Consider the following 21,415-nt stretch of genomic DNA (forward strand, 5'->3'; position numbering starts at 1 on the left):
TTGTAGAAGAAGACAAAAAGGATTCATCCAAATGCATTTGGTGTGTCATCATAGTGGTTGAACAAACTTAAACTTACACCTTTTTTCAATTCTGAATATCATATCATAGAGAAACACCCTTTATGAATGAAAAAGTAATCAAAGAGGTAACTGTAATCTCATATTTTCACTAAATGTATTCGCAATCATTTCTTACGATCGACAAAAACTTTTGAACATTAGATCGGCAGTTTCTAACCTGAATTTCGGCTTTGGCTTTGACTCAACCGCCCTGGGCTCTTTGTGTACCTCCGAGCCAATCTACGGGCTACCCAAGAGGGAACCCCCAAGAGGGAACCCCCAAGAGGGAACGCCCAAGAGGGAACGCCCAAGAGGGAACGCCCAAGAGGGAACCCCCAAGAGGGAACGCCCAAGAGGGAACGCCCAAGAGGGAACGCCAAAGAGGGAACGCCCAAGAGGGAACCCCCAAGAGGGAACGCCCAAGAGGGAACTCCCAAGAGGGAACGCCTGCAAAAAAGAGGCAAGAGATCAGGCGTCCTGTTGAGACTAAAGCAAATGGAAAACTGGCCACCACTTCCCTCCATTCTATTGGCCAATCATTTGAAAATAAGATGGATGACCTCCTATCAACGGGACTCTCGTAACTGCAATATGATTTGTTTTTCTGAAACATGGCTTTCGGACAAGATACCCCCCATGGCTATCCAACTCGATGGATTCTCTATTCACCTGAGCAGACGGGTCATTGGATTCAGGGATTCCAGAGGGGGAAGAGTATGTCTCTTCATCAACAACAGATGCTGTGCAGACTTCTCAACCTATTGTTCACCCATCTTGGAATACCTAATGGTCAAATGCCAACCCTTCTACCTCCGAGAGAGTTTTCATCTGCTGTATATATTCCACCTCAGGACAACCACAACAAGCTGGCACTAACCAACTGTATGAGGCTATAAACAAGCAGGAAGCCATGCATCCATAGGCTGCTTTTCTTGTTGCCTGTGATTTTTTTCTTTCTGTGATGCCTAACTTTTATCATCATGTCTCCTTCGCCACTAGGGGGTGATAAAGACCTAAACCACTGTTACTGCTACAACCCACAAGCAAGCATACCTTACAAAACCTCCCTTACAGGGCCGGCAGCCTTGCGAGGGTTAGCACGTTTAAATGCTTTACTCACGTTGGCTGCGGTGAAGGAGAGCTCTCAGGTTTTGGTAGCGGGTCGTGTCGTTGGCACTGTATTGTCCTCAAAGCTAGCAAAGAAGTTGTTTAGTTTGTCTGGGAGCAGGACATCGTGGTCAGCGACGGGGCAGGTTTTCTTTTTGTAGTCTGTGATTGACTGTAGACCCTGCCACATCCGTCTCGTGTCTGAGCCGTTGAATTTTGGCTCTACTTTGTCTCTATACTGACGCGTAGCTTGTTTGATTGCCTTGCGGAGGAAATAGCTACACTGTTTATATTTGGTCATGTTTCCGGTCGCCTTGCCCTGATTTAAAGCAGTGGTTCACGCTTTCAGTTTTGCACGAATGCTGCCATCAATCCACGGTTTCTGGTTGGGGAATGTTTTAATAGTTGCTGTGGGTACAACATCACCATTGCACTTGCTAATAAACTTTCTCACCGAATCAGCGTATTCATCAATGTTATTGTTTGCCACTATGCGGAACATATTCCAATCCACGTGATTGAAGCAATCTTGAAGCGTGGAATCAGATTGGTCGGACCAGCGTTGAGCAGATCTGAGCATGGGCGTTTCCTGTTTTAGTTTCTGTCTATAGGCTGGGAGCAACAAAATGGAGTCATGGTCAGATTTTCCGAAAGGAGGGCGGGGCAGGGCTTTGTATGCGTCACGGAACAATGATCCAGGGTTTTACCAGCCCTGGTAGCACAATCGATATGCTAATACATTTAGGGAGTCTTGTTTTCAGATTAGCCTTGTTAAAATCCCCAGCTACAATGAATGCAGCCTCAGGATATGTGGTTTACAGTTTACATAGAGTCAAATAAAGTTCGTTCAGGGCCATCGATGTGTCTGCTTGGGGGGGATATATATGGCTATGATTATAATCGAAGAGAATTCTCTTGGTAGATAATGCGGTCAACATTTGATTGTAAGGAATTCTAGGTCAGGTGAGCAAAAGGACTTGAGTTCCTGTATGTTATGATCACACCACAACTCGTTAATCATAAGGCATACCCCCCCGCCCCTCCTCTTACCAGAAATATGTTTGTTTCTGTCTGCACGATGTGTGAAGAAACCAGGTGGCTGTACCGACTCCGATAGCGTGTCTCGAGTGAGCCACGCTTCCGTGAAACGAAGAACGTTACAATCTCTGATGTCACTCTGGAAGGCAACCCTTGCTCAGATTTCGTCTACCTTGTTGTCAAGAGATGCAAGGAAGCCCGAGAGGCAGCCTCAAACATTTTTTGGGTGTGCACACGAGGAGTGTGGCAGAGTCAGGTTGGAGACCTGAGCCCACTCCCCGTGCTTACCGTAGCGAACATGTGACTGGTCAGGCCCCGTGCTATAGGGTGATGCTCACGGTGTCGAGGCGGAGCATTCACAAGCCGGTGTGCTCGGTGCCAGCGTCCCGGTACCAGAACGGGTGGTGCCAGCTCTGTGCTCGAGACCGCCAGTGCACCTCCACGGCCCAGTGTATCCGGTGCCTCGGCCAAGGAAGAGGCCTCCTGTATGTCTCCCCAGCCTGGTGAGTCCTGTGCCTGTTCCCAGAACCAGGTATCCTGTGTATCTCCCCAGCCCGGTTCGACCTATGCCTGCACTCTGGAGGGGCCGGGCTAAAGTGGTCATCCAGCCTGGATGAGTGGTGTCCAAGGCTGCGCCCCAGAGCTCCAGTGCTCCGCCACAGCCCGGTTCGTCCGGTGCCTCCTCTACGCACCAGGCCTCCTGTAGGTCTCCCCTGTAGCAGCCCCACGCACCAGGCTGTCTCTGCGTCTCCTCCCTCCAGAGTCGCCCTCCAGTCCAGAGCTTCCAGAGGCGCCCTCCAGTCCGCACCCTCCAGAGGAGCCCTCCAGTCCGCACCCTCCAGTCCAGAGCTTCCAGAGGCGCCCTTCAGTCCGGAGCTTCCAGAGGCGCCCTCCAGTCCGGAGCTTCCAGAGGCGCCCTCCAGTCCGGAGCTTCCAGAGGCGCCCTCCAGTCCGGAGCTTCCAGAGGCGCCCTCCAGTCCGGAGCTTCCAGAGGCGCCCTCCAGTCCGGAGCTTCCAGAGGCGCCCTCCAGTCCGGAGCTTCCAGAGGCGCCCTCCAGTCCGGAGCTTCCAGAGGCGCCCTCCAGTCCGGAGCTTCCAGAGGCGCCCTCCAGTCCGGAGCTTCCAGAGGCGCCCTTCAGTCCGGAGCTTACCACGAGGGTCCCTTCAGTCCGGAGCTTACCACGAGGGTCCCTTCAGTCTGGAGCTCTCTACAAGGGTCCGGGGTCGGCGGCGAGGGTTCTCGCTCTAGAGGCGCCACCTAAGTGGGCCAAGCCAGAGGTGGAGCGGGGTCTACGTCCCTCACCAGAGCCGCCACCGTGGAGAAATGCCCACCCAGAGTATCCCCTATAGGTTCAGGTTTTGGAGTCCGCACCATTTGGGGGGGGGGGGGGGGGGGGGGGGGGGGGGGTACTGTCACACCCTGACCTTAGAGTTTTTTATGTCTCTATTTTGGTTTGGTGAGGGTGTTGTATTTCTTTGTTTTCACCGGGTATGGTTCTCAATCAGGGACAGCTGTCTATCATTGTCTCTGATTGGGAACCATACTTAAGTAGCTTTTCCCCACATGGTTTTGTGTGGGTAGTTAATTTCTGTTTAGTGTTTTGCACCTTTCAGGACTGTTTTGGTTATTCCCTTTGTTATTTTGTTATCGTGTTCAGTTTTAATAAAGAAAGCATGAACACTTACCAAGCTGCGCTTTGGTCCGATGATTCCTCTTCTTCAGACGACAAATACCTTGACCTATATATACTTGCATTCCTATGTTTCAAATTCGCGTTGTAGTTCTTGTTTTTTATTTTAATTAAATGTTTCCTTCTATTTTCTATTATTATCTGTGTTTATTATCACTGCATTGTGGGAAAGAGGTCTCAAGGTAACAATGTCACTGTACTGTTTTACACCTGCTGTATCCTGTGAACGTGGCCAATAGGGGGGCGGCAGGGTAGCCTAGTGGTTAGAGTGTTGGACTAGTAACCGGAAGGTTGTGAGTTCAAACCCCCGAGCTGACAAGGTACAAATCTGTCGTTCTGCCCCTGAACAGGCAGTTAACCCACTGTTCCCAGGCCGTCATTGTAAATAAGAATTTGTTCTTAACTGACTTGCCTGGTTAAATAAAGGTAAAAAAAAAAAAAAAAAAAAAAATAAAAAAATAAACGTTAACTTGATTACAATATTTTAGCTGTTAATGTAACTGGTTACCGTTTTTTTGGTAATCAGATGACATGTAATCCGTTACTTCCCAACCATCATCAACATCAAACCAACTTCCTTTTACACAAGAATGTTAATGGATGTGTTCTGGCTATCAGGTCAACGAGGAGGTCTGACAATACACTGATAGTGGGACTACCTGTCTCACCGCAGTAGCTATTAAGTTCCTTCTACACACACACACACATACACACACACACACACACACTCCCATCCATATTGACCCAGTCGGTTGTGTCATAGGCGGAGCTACAGAGGAAGTTGGATGAGAGGAGCAGGTTGCTGAGTGAGTGCAAGGTAAGACACACATCCTCTCTCTCTCTCTCTCGCTCTCTCTCTCTCTGAGGTTCTCAGTCTGGGACTGTACAGAGGAGTAGGATCTCTCTCTCTCTGAGGTCTACAGTCTGGAACTGTATAGGGGAGTAGGTTCTCTCTCTATCTGAGGTCTACAGCCTAGAACTGTATAGGGTAGTAGGTTATCTCTCAGGTCTACAGTCTGGAACTGTACAGGGGAGTAGGATCTCTATCTGAGGTCTACAGTCTGGAACTGTACAGGGGAGTAGGTTCTCTTTCTCTGATGTCTACAGTCTGGAACTGTACAGGGGAGTAGGTTCTCTCTCTCTGCGGTCTACAGTCTGGAACTGTACAGGGGAGCAGGATGTTCCATTTATGTGTGTGTGTGTCTGTATGTAGAAGGAACTTGGACAGAAGGACCGACTGCTGCAGCAGCACAAACACAAACTGGAGGATGGCCAGCTGCAGAAGGTAGTACCACAGACACACAGACAGACAGACACTACACCACAGATCTTTGTTCTTTTTTTCAGTTTTACATATACATCATGTGTGTTTGCATATGTGTGTACAGGCTGGCTTGCAGAGAGAGCTGGAGTGTAAAGACAACATGTTGCAGGAGATGATGAGTCGTCATGGTGACCAGGCCCCGCCCCACCTCATGGCCACACCCCTTCCCTCTGGGGTAAGTCTACTGGCTTTTATTTAGAAAAGAGCCTAGCAACAAATGCAGCTACTTTTGAGGCTACCTTGGAGAGTTTAGCCACTGAGTTTTTTTTAAGCTGCTTTTAATTGCAAAAAAAAAGAGGCCAATAATAGATTTGATTGATCTGGGGACCTACAAAAGGGGCCGCCAGTTGCCGATCCCCGATCTAGTGCCTTCTAGCGAAAAGCCAATAGTGATTCTCACAGAAAAAACATTGGGAACACTGCTGGCAGTTTTATGGAAGTAGAAAAACTTGGACATAATTCTTGTTCTTCAGCACTGAACTCCTATTACACTTTTAAGCTGGAAACGCAGTTCAGACTTTTATATTTGTGTAAACTGGTCTGGATTGACATTTTCATATCTTGTCTACTTTTTAAACTGTTAAACTTTGCGTCCTCCGTCCATTTCATGGCATTTCCTCAACATTCTAAAGGTCCCATTGTGATGTCATCACTTCCAACATTCCATTGACTGTAAATGCAACAATGCAACTTTTGACACAAATCATCAACTTTCACCACTTTTCCAACAATTTAGACAAGTTAGATGATATGATAACTTGGTCTACTTCCTTGCAATTCAAATTATTATCTGGTACCGATCCAACGTTATAGCTGTTTTAGTAACCGCATTAACAACATTTTCGGGAACTTTTTATAATCTGACATTTTTACCACTTTCCCAAAAAGTTAGATGGTATGACATTTCCGCCTACTTCTCTACTACTGAAATCTGTTGTCGGAACAATTTAATGATACAGCAGTTGTAGTAACTGCATGAACATAAAATATGTTAGCAATCTAATGACGCAGCAGTTGTAGTAACCACATTAACATATTTTCCCGCAACTTTTTCAAAACAACTGCCGTTTTGACCACTCCCCCAACAAGTCAGAGAAAAACTTATAGCGTATGAAATGTTCCTTTACTTCTCTGCTTTTCAAATGTGAGGTAGAGCTGTTTTAGTAACCCATCAACTGCTTTCATTAAATATGCAGTAAGTCATGTCAGAAGTCAGCAGATTCATTACTTACCAACAACAGCTGCAAATTTCAATGAATCTACTGTACATCACATAATAAAGTTCACTTTCCTTGCTTTGTCTAACAACACTATCATGAATCTAGAAAATATGTTTTGTGGATCATAGTGCAGTATTTATATAGCACAAATGGAGAAGGGCTGGCTGTATGTTGATCTTGCTGCTTTGATTGGGTAGAGCGAAGCTGTCTCCATTCACTCGCTTCATATTTCACCCGATCACTTCTCATCTTTCAGTTTTCACACGCAACAACTTTAGTTTAGACACTGACCACAACTACTGACCACAACCACACAACTACTGACCACAGCTACACAACTACTGAACCACAACTACTGATCACAACCACAAAACTACTGACCACAACTAGCTACTGACCACATCTAGTGACCACAACTACTGACCACAACGACACGAATACTGACCACAACTAGCTACTGACCACATTGAGCTACAACGACTACTGACAACAACTAGCTACTGACCACATCTAGCGACCACACCTACTGACCACAACGACACAAAGACTGACCACAACTAGCTACTGACCACATTGACACAACTACTGACCACAACAACACGAATACTGACAACAACTATCGACTGACCACAACTAGCTACTGACCACAACGACACAAATACTGACCACAACAAGCTACTGACCACAACTACTGACCACAATGACATAAATATTGACCACAACCACTGACCATAACTAGCTAATGACCACAACCACTGACCAGAACTAGCTAATGACCACAACCACTGACCATAACTAGCTAATGACCACAACCACTGACCATAACTAGCTAATGACCACAACAGCTGACCATAACTAGCTAATGACCACAACCACTGACCATAAATAGCTACTGACCACAACCACTGACCATAACTAGCTAATGACCACAACCACTGACCAACCACAAAACTACTGACTACAACTACAATTACTTACCACAATTAATAAACCACACAACTACTTACCAAAAGTTCTGATCAAAACCACACAACTACTGAACCACACAACTACTTACCAAAACTACTGACAACTACTGACCACAACAAATGAACCACACAACTTCTGACCAAATATACTGACCAAAACAACCGACCACAACCACACAACTACTGAACCACACAACTTATGACCACAAACACAAAACTACTGACTACATCTACTGACCACAACCACACCACTACTGAACCACACACATACTTACCAACACTACTGACCACAAATACTGAACCACACAACTAATGACCACAACCATAAAACTACTGACCACAACTAAAATTATAACTACTTAAATGTGCATACATTTGCATATAATACTCACCAACAATAATTGTAACTCTTGAACCGTTCAAGCTATACACCAAGACCACTTTCACATATTCAAGCTACCCTATCCTAATCAATACATTTAATTATTTCATCTACACACTGAAAAAACTAGTCACCACCATTACTACTGCAGACACTACCACTACTATAACTTAATTCAAAGCCATAAATACTTTAAAACAAGCTAGCAAGCACACATACCTTTCTAGTTAGGTGCACTTGCTGAAGGCAAAGCACCACTCTAGATTTCTTCCATAGTCTTATTATTATTCTATTCATTCTGCCCACTCTCGAATATAAACTATTTAATAAGCTATTTATTAAAATGAAACCAACTTCCAAATGTCCAGACTGCCCCAACTTACATTGCTAGAGAAAATATTTGTTGATAGCATTTCTACTTTTTGAACTATAACAATATTTCAATGGGGAGAAAAGGCCATCGTCTTGAATGGGTCCATGGTCAGCACACATCTTCAGGGCTTTGTGTGAGTAACCCCCACAAACAAAATCGGTTGCACTGCACATAGTTTTCATGGGCCTTGTTTCGTGTGCATAATCTCTATGAAGCAATTGCGCGGCATGGTCTCTCGGAAAAGTCCTCCCCAAAATGACTCCACATCCATGCTCTTTCCATCGTACGCCCCGCGGACATCAGACCAAAATGACTCCACATCCATGCTCTTTCCATCGTACGCCCCGCGGACATCAGACCAAAATGACTCCACATCCATGCTCTTTCCACCGTACGTCCCGCGGACATACAAGAGTGCAATAAATGCTTAGAGATCATCCATAGACATGTCTCACGTACTGTTTCCTTTTCTGTGAGCAACAATCTCTGATGTGCTGGAATATCTGCATGTCACATAAACTCGTCTCTACCCAAACCATCCCTCCCAGACTCCTGTCTCACCATGCCATCTCTCTCAGACACCTGTCTCTACCGAAACAGTCCCACCCAGACTCCTGTCTCACCATGCCATCCCTCTCAGACTCCTGTCTCACCGTGTCATCTCTCCCAGACTCCTGTCTCACCATGCCATCCCCCCCAGACTCCTGTCTCACCATGCCATCCCTGCCAGACTCCTGTCTCACCATGTCATCCCTCCCAGACTCATGTCTCACCGTGCCATCTCTCCCAGACTCCTGTCTCACTGTGTCATTCCCACCGGACTCCTGTCTCACCGTGCCGTCCCTCCCAGACTCCTGTCTCACCGTACCATCCCTCCCAGACTCCTGTCTCACCGTGCCGTCCCTCCCAGACTCCTGTCTCACCGTGCCTTCCCTCCCAGACTCCTGTCTCACTGTGCCATCCCTCCCAGACTCCTGTCTCACTGTGCCATCTCTCCCAGACTCCTGTCTCACTGTGTCATTCCCACTGGACTCCTGTCTCACCGTGCCATCTCTTCCAGACTCCTGTCTCACTGTGTCATTCCCACCGGACTCCTGTCTCACCGTGCCGTCCCTCCCAGACTCCTGTCTCACCGTACCGTCCCTCCCAGACTCCTGTCTCACCGTGCCGTCCCTCCCAGACTCCTGTCTCACCGTGCCTTCCCTCCCAGACTCCTGTCTCACTGTGCCATCCCTCCCAGACTCCTGTCTCACCGGCTCAGGCATCGGAGGCTTGAAGTCAACATCAGAATCAGAAAACTCTTCATCAGCAACGTTGATTTCAAGCTCACTATCTGATCCTCCATCCGACTCCAACTCATCTAAATTCTGCAGCATTTGCAATTTTGTCAGTGCCTCCATTCGTTTGGTTTGCTTTGTGAACTACACATATGTTGTACTCTGTGTCTGATTTGACACTCTGAGGAGAAATTATCTACCATTTCCAACCTTTCAAAATAACATAATTATACCGCCCACAACACCCACAATTCTTCATTCATCATTACACTATTGTTCTAAATTCAATCACTCTTCGCCCTCCTCATCATTTAGTTCATGAAGTCACAATTATCAGTTTCTATCGCCCATTTATCCATGCTCTTTCTGATACTATATAGAAATCACAATGATTCACCTGCATGTGACTCTGAAGGAGGATTTGATAAAGTGATGCTCCTTTCCCTGCATCTGTCAATTACCAGATACCAACTTTCCCAGAAATACTCCTCAGTTTCGTCAGCTGTCTCAGTGGCTGGTCTCAGACGATCCCGCAGGTGAAGAAGCTGGATGTGGAGGTCCTGGGCTGGCCTGGTTACACAAGGTCTGTGGTTGTGAGGCCGGTTGGACGTACTGCCAAATTCTCTAAAACGACGTTGGAGGCAGCTTATGGCAGAGAAATTAACTTCTCTGGCAACAGCTCTGAGGGAAATTCCTGCTGTCAGCTTGCCAATTGCACGCTCCCTCAAAACTTGAGAAATCTGTGGCGTTGTGTGACAAAAATGCACATTTTAAAGTGGCCTTTTATTGTCCACAGCACAAGGTACACCTGTGTAATGATCATCCCGTTTAATCAGCTTCTTGATATGCCACACCTGTCAGGGGGATGGATTATCTTGGCAAAGGAGAAATGCTCACTAATAAATGTATGCACAAAATTGGAGAATAATAAGCTTTTTGTTCGTGTAGAAAAATGTGGGATCTTTTATATCAGCTCAATATGACCTCTCTGTGGAAAGATGAGACTCTCACGAACACGATGGTGTTTTCCGTTTTGTTCTACAACCGATGTGTCACGTTCGTCGTAATAATGATCGGACCAAGGTGCAGCGCGATATGGTTTCCACATATTTATTTAGTGAAACGCACAAAACAAAGAAAGAATGAAACAAACAATGAACCGTGACTACAGAAATGCTACGTACACTCACTCAAAACAATATCCCACAAACACCAGTGGGAAAAATAACTACTTAAATATGATCCCCAATTAGAGACAACAATTAACAGCTGCCTCTAATTGGGAATCATACTAAAACACCAACATAGAAAAAACAAACTAGAACCCCACATAGAACATATAAACTAGACTAAACCCCTAGTCACGCCCTGACCTACTCTACCATAGAAAATAAAGGCTTTCTATGGTTAGGACATGACACAATGTGCAAACTTCTGTCTGTAGTGTCCAAACTGTTTGGGCTACACACTAATATGATCCCTCTGTGGAAAGGTGAGATGCTCACAAAAATGTACATGTGGCTTAGACTGATGGGTTTTAAACAGCATATTCATTACAAGGGTGCACCTTGTGCTAGGGACAAAAGGCCACTAAAATGTGCAGTTCTGTTACACAACACAATGTTTTGAGGGAGTGTGCAATTGGCATGCGTGTTGGAAATTCAGTACTGAGAGAGACTTGGTCTTGGTCATTTCTTCAAACGAACAAAGAATTTCTCCACAAACTGTCAGATACGGTCTCAGGGAAGCTCCTCTGCGTGCTCGTCGTCCTCACCAGGGACTTGACCTGACTGCAGTTCAGGATCGTAATCACTTCAGTGGGCAAACGCTCACCTTCGATGGCGACTGGCACGCTGGAAAAGCGTGCTCTTCACGGATTAATCTCAGTTTTAACTGTACTGGACAGATGGTAGACAGTGTGTATGGCGATGTGTGGCATAGTGGTTTGCTGATGTCAACGTTGTAAACAGAGTGCCCCATGGTGGCTCATGTGCAGGCATAAGCTACGGACAATGAACACGATTGCATTTTATCTATGGCAATTTGAATGCACAGAGATACCGTGACAAGATCCTGAGGCCCATTGTCGTGCCATTCATCTACCGCCATCACCTCATGTTTCAGCATGATAATGCCCGGCCCCCTGCCGGAAGGATCTGTACACAATTCCTGGAAGCGGAAAATGTCCCAGTTCTTACATGGCCTTTATACTCACCAGACATGTCACCCATTGAGCATGTTTGGGATGCTCTGGATTGACTTGTATGACAGAGTGTTCCAGTTCCCACCAATATCCAGCAACTTCACATAGTCATTGAAGAGGAGTGGGAACATTCCACAGACCACAATCAACAGCCTGATCAACTCTATGTGAAGGAGATGTGTCGCGCTGCATGAGGCAAATGGTGGTCACACCAGATACTGACTGGTTTTCTGATCCACACCCCTACTTTTTTTAAGGGATCTGTGACCAACAGATGCATATCTGTATTCCTAGTCATGTGAAATCCATAGATTAGGGCCTAATTAATTTATTTCAATTGACTGATTTCCTTATGAACTGTAACTCAGTAAAATCTTTGAAATTGTTGCATGTTGTATATATTTTTTTGTTCAGTGTACATATTGTGTGTGTGTGTGTGTGTGTGTGTGTGTGTGTGTGTGTCTGTGTCTGTGTCTATCTGTGTGTGTGTGTGTGTGTGTGTGTGTGTGTGTGTGTGTGTGTGTGTGTGTGTGTCTGTGTCTATCTGTGTGTGTTTGTGTGTGTGTGTGTGTGTGTGTGTGTGTGTGTGTGTGTGTGTGTGTGTGTGTGTGTGTGTGTGTGTGTGTGTGTGTGTGTGTGTGTGTGTGTGTGTGTGTGTAGGCTGAGGAGCTGCAGCTGGTGCGGTCAGCGTTGAGGAGTCTGAGAGGAGTGTTCCGAGAGCAGGATCCTCAACACCACACTCTGGATACACTGGAGCAGGGCATCACATCACTGACCGACAGACTGACACACACACACCAGGTACAGGTACACAGATCCACCAGGTACACACCAGGTACACAGACCCACTAGGTACACAGACGCACCCAGGTACACACCAGGTACACAGACCCACCAGGTACCCACCAGGTACACAGACCCACCAGGTACACAGACCCACCAGGTGCACAGACGCACCCAGGAACACAGACCCACTAGGTACACAGACGCACCCAGGTACACACCAGGTACACAGACCCACCAGGTACACACCAGGTACAGGTACACAGACCCACCAAGTACACAGACCCACCAGGTACACACCAGGTACACAGACCCACTAGGTACACAGACGCTCCCAGGTACACACCAGGTACACAGACCCACCAGGTACACAGACCCACCAGGTACACACCAGGTACACAGACCCACTAGGTACACAGACGCTCCCAGGTACACACCAGGTACACAGACCCACCAGGTACACAGACCCACCAGGTACACACCAGGTACACAGACCCACCAGGTACACAGACCCACCAGGTATCCACCAGGTACACAGACCCACTAGGTACACAGACGCTCCCAGGTACACACCAGGTACACAGACCCACCAGGTACACAGACCCACCAGGTACACAGACCCACCAGGTACACAGACTCTCTCTTTCAACTTGTGCTATTAGAAATCCCTTGACTGTCGTGTGTTGTGTTCCTTAGGGGAAGGGGAAGTCTTCAGGATGCAACAGAGCCACACACAACCAGCACGACTCCTGGCCTCCAAGCAGTAAGATCACACACCGATGCCACAACGCATTATATTTTACAGCGAATGCTGCAGCAGAGGCGAACTCTTTCGTCCATTCGTGAGCGACACATTGGTGGTGGCTCCGTGGGAAACTTAATAAAAATAATTAAGTAGGTCATCTTAATATTATTTCACACCTTGATAGCTCTTCTTTGTCTATAAAAAATTATGGGAACGTTTGAAAAAGTCCCAGGACACATGAGAATATATTTGTTCGTATGGACAGTAGATGAAAATATTTGGATTGTTAAAGGCCAACATTTGGTAGTTTCAATGAAAAAACACTTTGTAACATGACTATAGAAAGGGATTGGGGAACTCGTTTAAACCCGCCTATAGGGCTTATCTTCTTCCTGAAGAACAACCATTCACTGTTTATAATATCAAAAATAGTCTACCATGTAACTTACAGTATATCAAGGCCATGTCTACTTACTAAAAATAAAAAAATTGGATGAAGCCGCTTTTTCTCAAAAATAGTTATAACATATATTATCTATATTATACCTTATGTATACAGTTGAAGTCAGAAGTTCACATACCCTGAGGTTGGACTCAGTAAAACTCGTTTTTCAACCATTCCACAAACTTCTTGTTAACAAGCTATAGTTTTGGCAAGTCAGTTAGGACCTCTACTTTGTCCATGACACAAATTATTTTTCCAACAATTGTTTACAGGCAGATTATTTCACTTATAATTCACTGTATCACAATTCCAGTGGGTCAGAAGTTTACATACACTAAGTTGACTGTGCCTTTAAACAGCTTGGAAAATTCCAGAAAATGATGTCATGGCTTTAGAAGCTTCTGATAAGCTGACTGAGTCAATTGGAGGTGGACCTGTGGATGTATTTCAAGGCCAACCTTCAAACTCAGTGCCTCTTTGCTTGACATCATGGGAAAATCAAAAGAAATCAGGCAAGACCTCAGAAAAGAAATTGTAGGCCCCCACAAGTCTGGGTTCCCAGAACAACAGCAAACGACCATGTGTACATGCTTGACGAAACAGGTACAAAAGTATCTATATCCATAGTAAAATGAGTCCTATATTGACATAACCTGAAAGGCCGCTCAGCAAGTGTAACAGTATAACTTCAGACCGTCCCCTCGCCCATACCCGGGCGCGAACCAGGGACCCTCTGCACACATCAACAACAGTCACCCACGAAGCATCGTTACCCATCACTCCACAAAAGCCGCGGCACTTGCAGAGCAAGGGGAACTAAAACTTCAAGGTCTCAGAGCAAGTGACGTCACCGATTTAAATGCTATTTAGCGCGCACCGCTAACTAAGCTAGCCGTTTCACATCCGTTACACAGGGAAGAAGCCACTGCTCCAAAACCACCATAAAAAAGCAGACTACGGTTTGCAACTGCACATGGGGACAAAGATCATACTTTTGGAGAAATTTCCTCTGGTCTGATGAAACAAAAATATAACTTTTTGCCCATAATGACTATCATTTGGAGGAAAAAGAGGGAGGCTTGCAAGCCGAAGAACACCATCCCAACCGTGAAGAACGGGGGTGGCAGCATCATGTTGTGGGGGTGCTTTCCTGCAGGAGGGACTGGTGCACTTCACAAAATAGATGGCATCATGAGGAAGGGAAATTATTTGGATATATTGAAGCAACATCTCAAGACATCAGTTAAAGTTTGGTCGCAAATGGGTCTTCCAAATGGACAATGACCGCAAGCAAAGTTGTTGCAAAATGCCTTAAGGACAACAAAGTCAAGGTATTGGAGTGGCCACAAAGCCCTGAACTCGATCCCATAGAAAATTTGTGGGCAGAACTGAAAAAGCGTGTGCGGCCTACAAACCTGACTCAGTTACAGCAGCTCTGTCAGGAGAATGTGCCAAAATGCACCCAAGTTATTGTAGGAAGTTTGTGGAAGGCTTCCCAAAACGTTTGATCCAAGTTAAACAATTTAAAGGCAATGCTACCAAATACTAATTGAGTGTATGTAAACTTCTGATCCACTGGGAATGTAATGAAAATTAAAGCTGAAATAAATCATTCTCTCTACTATTATTCTGACATTTCACATTCTTAAAATAAAGTGGTGATTCATCAGAGAAAATGACTTTACCCCAGTCCTCAGCAGTCCAATCCCTATACCTTTTGCAGAATATCAGTCTGTCTCTGATGTTTTTCCTGGAGAGAAGTGGCTTCTTTGCTGCCCTTCTTGACACCAGGCCATCCTCCAAAAGTCTTTGCCTCACTGTGCGTGTAGATGCACTCACACCTGCCTGCTGCCATTCATGAGCAGCTCTGTACTGGTGGTGCCCCGATCCTGGAGCTGAATCAACTTTAGGAGACGGTCCTGGCACTTGCTGGACTTTCTTGGGCACCCTGAAGCCTTCTTCACAACAATTGAACCGCTCTCCTTGAAGTTCTTGATGATCCGATAAATGGTTGATTTAGGTGCAATCTTACTGGCAGCAATATCCTTGCCTGTGAAGCCCTTTTGGTGCAAAGCAATGATGATGGCACATGTTTCCTTGCAGTTAACCATGGTTGACAGAGGAAGAAAAATTTAAATTCCAGTCTGTTATTCGAACTCAATCAGCATGACAGAGTGATCTCCAGCCTTGTCCTCGTCAACACCGACACCTGTGTTAATGAGAGAATCACTGACATGATGTCAGCTGGTCCTTTTGTTGCAGGTCTGAAATGCAGTAGAAATGTTTTATTGGGATTCAGTTAATTTGCATGGCAAATGGGACTTTACAATGAATTGCAATTAATCTGATCACTCTTCCATGTAGTCATGGCTCTATGTAGTACTGTGTGCCTCCCATAGTCTGTTCTGGACTTGGGGATTGTGAAGAGACCTCTTATGTCTTGTGGGGTATGCATGGGTGTCCGAGCTGTGTGCCAGTAGTGTAGACAGACAGTTTGGTGCATTCAACATTCAACACCTCTCACAAATAAAAGTAGTGATGAATTCAATCTCTCCTCCACTTTCAGCCAGGAGAGATTGACATGCATATGATTAATGTTAGCTCTCTGTGTACATCCAAGGGCCAGCCATGCTGCCCTTTTCTGAGCCAATTGCATTTTTCCTAAGTCCTTTTTTGTGGCACCTGACCACACGACTGAACAGTAGTCAAGGTGCAACAAAACTAGGGCCTGTAGGACCTGCCTTGTTGATCGTGTTGTTAAGAAGATAGAGCAGTGCTTTATTATGGACAGACTTCTCCCCATCTTAGCTACTACTGCATCAATATGTTTTGACCAGGACAGTTTACAATCTAGTATTACTCCAAGCCGTTTAGTCATCTCATCTTGCCCAATTTCCCCATTATTTATTACAAGATTTAGTTGAGGTTTTGCGTTTAGTGAGTGTTTTGTTCCATATACAATGCTTTTAGTTTTAGAAATATTTAGGGATAACTTTATCCTTGCCACCCATTCTGAAACTAACTGCAGCACTTTGTTAAGTGTTGCAGTCATTTCAGTTGCTGTAGTCGCTGACGTGTATAGTGTTGAATCATCCACATACATAGACACTCTGGCTTTACTCAAAGTCAGAGGCATGTCGTTAGTAAAGATTGAAAAAAGCAAGGGGCCTAAACAGCTGCCCTGGGGAATTCCTGATTCTAACTGGATTATATTTGATAGGATTCCATTAAAGAACACCATCTGTGTTCTGTTAGACAAGTAACTCTTTATCCACATTATAGCAGGGGGTGTAAAGCCATAACACATACGTTTTTCCAGCAGCAGACTATGATCAATAATGTCAAAAGCCACACTGAAGTCTAACAAGACAGCACCCACAATCATTTTATCATCAGTTTCTCTCAGCCAATCATCAGTCATTTATGTAAGTGCTGTGCTTGTTGAATGTCCTTCCCTATAAGCGTGCTGAAAGTCTGTTGTCAATTTGTTTACTGTAAAATAGCATTGTATCTAGTCAAACACAATTGTTTGTGTTGGTAACAGGCTGATTGGTTGGCTATTTGAGCCAGTAAAGGAGCTTTACTATTCTTGGGTAGCAGAATGACTTTAGCTTCCCTCCAGGCCTGAGGGCACACTCTAGTAGGCATAAATTGAAGATGTGGCAAATAGGAGTGTCAATTTCGTCTGCTATTATCCTTAGTAATTTTCCATCCAGATTGTCAGACCCTGGTGGCTTGTCATTGTTGATAGACAACAATAATGTTTTCACCTCTTCCACACTGACTTTACAGAATTCAAAAGTACATTCTTGTCTTTCATGATTTGGTCTGAAAAACTTGGATGTGTAATGTCAGCGTTTGTTGCTGGCATGTCATCCCTAAATTTGCTTATCTTGCCAATGAAAAAGTCATTAAAGTAGTTTGCAATATCAGTGGGCTTTGTGATGAATGAGCCATCTGATTCAATAAATGAAGGAGCCGAGTTGGCTTTTTTCCCCAAAAATTTAAGTTGCCCTTTTTACTATCATTCTTTATATAATTTATTTGTTTCATAGTGTAGTCTGTTTCTTTTTATTTTGTTTAGTCACATGATTTCGCAATTTACAATATGCTTGGTTTGCCAATCAGTTGTGCAGCAAGACGTATTTGCCATTCCTTTGGCCTCATCCCTCTCAACAATACAATTTATCAATTCCTCGTCAATCCAAGGGGATTTAACAGTTTTTACAGTCATTTTCTTAATGGCTTATTAGTAACTGGAATAGTAGTTTCATAGATGTGTCAAGTGCCGCGTCTGATTGCTCCTCATTACTCACCACAGACCAGCAGTGTCTGGTTGCTCCTCATTACACACCACAGACCAGCAGTGTCTGGTTGCTCCTCATTACTCACCACAGACCAGCAGTGTCTGGTTGCTCCTCATTACACACCACAGACCAGCAGTGTCTGGTTGCTCCTCATTACTCACCACAGACCAGCAGTGTCTGGTTGCTCCTCATTACACACCACAGACCAGCAGTGTCTGGTTGCTCCTCATTACACACCACAGAGCAGCAGTGTCTGGTTGCTCCTCATTACACACCACAGACCAGCAGTGTCTGGTTGCTCCTCATTACTCACCACAGACCAGCAGTGTCTGGTTGCTCCTCATTACACACCACAGACCAGCAGTGTCTGGTTGCTCCTCATTACTCACCACAGACCAGCAGTGTCTGGTTGCTCCTCATTACACACCACAGACCAGCAGCGTCTGGTTGCTCCTCATTACTCACCACAGACCAGCAGTGTCTGATTGCTCCTCATTACACACCACAGACCAGCAGTGTCTGGTTGCTCCTCATTACACACCACAGACCAGCAGTGTCTGGTTGCTCCTCATTACACACCACAGACCAGCAGTGTCTGGTTGCTCCTCATTACTCACCACAGACCAGCAGTGTCTGGTTGCTCCTCATTACACACCACAGACCAGCAGTGTCTGGTTGCTCCTCATTACACACCACAGAGCAGCAGTGTCTGGTTGCTCCTCATTACACACCACAGACCAGCAGTGTCTGGTTGCTCCTCATTACTCACCACAGACCAGCAGTGTCTGGTTGCTCCTCATTACACACCACAGACCAGCAGTGTCTGGTTGCTCCTCATTACTCACCACAGACCAGCAGTGTCTGGTTGCTCCTCATTACACACCACAGACCAGCAGCGTCTGGTTGCTCCTCATTACTCACCACAGACCAGCAGTGTCTGATTGCTCCTCATTACACACCACAGACCAGCAGTGTCTGGTTGCTCCTCATTACTCACCACAGACCAGCAGTGTCTGGTTGCTCCTCATTACTCACCACAGAGCAGCAGTGTCTGGTTGCTCCTCATTACTCACCACAGACCAGCAGTGTCTGGTTGCTCCTCATTACACACCACAGACCAGCAGCGTCTGGTTGCTCCTCATTACTCACCACAGAGCAGCAGTGTCTGGTTGCTCCTCATTACTCACCACAGAGCAGCAAACATTCTTTACATCATCAACATATGAATCATTACAAAACGTATTGTATGACCTCTTATTCACTATAATAGGTCCAGCCTTTGGAACGTAGGTTTTCCTAGATATGGCTACTATATTGTGATCACTACATCCAATGGATCTGGATACTGCTTTAAAGCAAATATCTGCAGCATTAGTAAAGATGTGATCAATACATGTTGATGATGTCATTCCTGTGCTGTTTGTAACTACCCTGGTAGGTTGACTGGCAACCTGAACCAGTTTACAGGCTGTGGTTACAGTTTGCAGTTTTTTCCTGAGTGGGCAGCTTGATGATAGCCGGTTAATATTTAAAATCACCCAGAAAAAATACTTCTCTGTTGACACAATTTTTGAAGGAGGTACCACTGTATTGTACACGGTCGTTGAGTGCACAAGGGGGTCTCCGCAGGCCTTCCCTGGCATGTGTTGCTTGACAAAAAGTCAAGTCAGCCACACACATGAAATGTCCCCTTTTTCTGATGGTGTGTGTGTGTGTTTCAGAGATGGCCCACTCCTACAGTAGTCCATTGCTGAGCTCGTGTGGTTCCACTAAGGTCCTCTACTTTACAGACCACTCACACACACCCTGCATGATCCACATCAACAAGAGGTACGTGTGTTTACCTAACTTCTAATCATAAGTCAAGGGGTATGAATACTTTCTGAAGGCACTGGAGACTATTCACATTCAGCCAACGTATTTATTTGTATGTAGAGATGTATTAAACAAAAGCAATGACAGGATCATGTGCAACGGAGGAACTATAAAATGTCAAGAGTCAGGATGATCATGTAGGGTGCATAGTCCGGGTGAGAAGATTATTGGAAACATTTGATGTGTGTTAGGTTGGGGAAAGTCACTCTGAGAGATGTGAAGACTGCAGTAGACAGAGATGACAACTACAGATTCCACTTCAAAGCCCTCGACCCCGAGTTTGGTACCGTTAAAGAAGAGGTGAGGAGGGAAGGAGAAAAGAGAGATGAGGGAGAGTAGAGCAGGGGGAGTGAAGAGGGGAGAGGAAAGGAGAAGAGGGGGTTGACAAGTGGAGAGGGGAGGAGAGTAGGGGCAGAGGACAGGAGGGGGTGGAAGGAGGGGGAGGAGGAGGGGCAGAGGACAGGAGGGGGTGGAAGGAGGGGGAGGAGAGGAGGGGGCTAGAGAGGAGAGAAGGGGCAGAGGACAGGGGGGGGGGGGCGGAGAGGAGGGGCGGGGGAGGAGAGGAGGGGCAGAGGACAGGAGGGGCAGAGGGGAGGAGAGGAGGTGGAGGAGAGAAGGGGGAGGAGAGGAGGGGCAGAGGACAGGAGGGGGGCGGAGAGGAGGGTTAGAGGACAGGAGGGGCGTGGGAGGAGAGGAGGGGTAGAGGACAGGAGGAGAGGAGGGGCGGGGGAGGAGAGGAGGGGCAGAGGACAGGAGGGGGCGGAGAGGAGGGGTAGAGGGGAGGAGAGGAGGGGGGGCGGAGAGGAGGGGGCGGAGAAGAGGGGAGGAGAGGAGGGAGAGGAGGGGTAGAGGACAGGAGGGGGCGGAGAGGAGGGGCGGGGGGAGGAGAGGAGGGGGGGTAGAGGACAGGAGGGGCGGGGGAGGAGAGGAGGGGTAGAGGACAGGAGGGGCGGGGGAGGAGAGGAGGGGCAGAGGACAGGAGGGGGGAGAGGAGGGGGAGGAGAGGAGGGGTGGAGAGGAGGGGGTGGGAGGAGGGGGGCGGAGAGAAGGGGTAGAAGGAGGGAGGGGTCTGGTGATCTATACCTGAATACAGTCACACTTGATATTTTGTGTGTGTGTGTGTATATATAGGTATTTGAAGACGAGGCGTTGGTTCCAGGCTGGGAGGGGAAGATAGTGGCCTGGGTGGAGGAGGACAACGGAGAGGAGAGGTACGCACTCAAACACATACACACACACTTCTCCGTCAGTGTTCAGTCTGTCATTGTTCTTTACTTTTCCACAGGATTAAAGGACCTAGCTGCTGAGGAACTAGAGGACCTAGCTGCTGAGGAACTAAAGGAACTAGCTGCTGAGGAACTAGAGGACCTAGCTGCTGAGGAACTAAAGGAACTAGCTGCTGAGGAACTAGAGGACCTAGCTGCTGAGGAACTAAAGGACCTAGCTGCTGAGGAACTAAAGGAACTAGCTGCTGAGGATCTAAAGGACCTAGCTGCTGAGGATCTAAAGGACCTACAGTTGAAGTCGGAAGTTTACATACACTTAGGTTGGAGTCATTAAAACAACTACTCCACACATTTATTGTTAACACACTATGGTTTTGGCAAATCTTCTTTG

At 46.3% G+C, this 21,415-nt stretch overlaps 1 protein-coding gene across 1 annotated transcript in view; it reads left to right on the forward strand.

The window, feature by feature from the left end:
• LOC139388510 (DIX domain containing 1b) overlaps nt 1–21,116 on the forward strand; it is a 56,132-nt gene extending 35,016 nt beyond the window's left edge. Inside the window, exons 12-20 of the mRNA XM_071135207.1 lie at nt 4,660–4,713; nt 5,110–5,181; nt 5,285–5,395; nt 12,304–12,444; nt 13,123–13,189; nt 19,645–19,753; nt 19,990–20,098; nt 20,930–21,009; nt 21,084–21,116. Of these exons, the coding sequence (XP_070991308.1) occupies nt 4,660–4,713; nt 5,110–5,181; nt 5,285–5,395; nt 12,304–12,444; nt 13,123–13,189; nt 19,645–19,753; nt 19,990–20,098; nt 20,930–21,009; nt 21,084–21,105 (765 nt within the window). The 3' untranslated portion in view covers nt 21,106–21,116. The remainder of the gene's footprint in view (nt 1–4,659; nt 4,714–5,109; nt 5,182–5,284; nt 5,396–12,303; nt 12,445–13,122; nt 13,190–19,644; nt 19,754–19,989; nt 20,099–20,929; nt 21,010–21,083) is intronic.
• The last annotated feature ends 299 nt before the right edge of the window (nt 21,117–21,415 follow it).

The sequence above is a fragment of the Oncorhynchus clarkii genome, chromosome 29, assembly GCF_045791955.1.
Source record: "Oncorhynchus clarkii lewisi isolate Uvic-CL-2024 chromosome 29, UVic_Ocla_1.0, whole genome shotgun sequence".
NCBI lineage: Eukaryota > Metazoa > Chordata > Actinopteri > Salmoniformes > Salmonidae > Oncorhynchus > Oncorhynchus clarkii.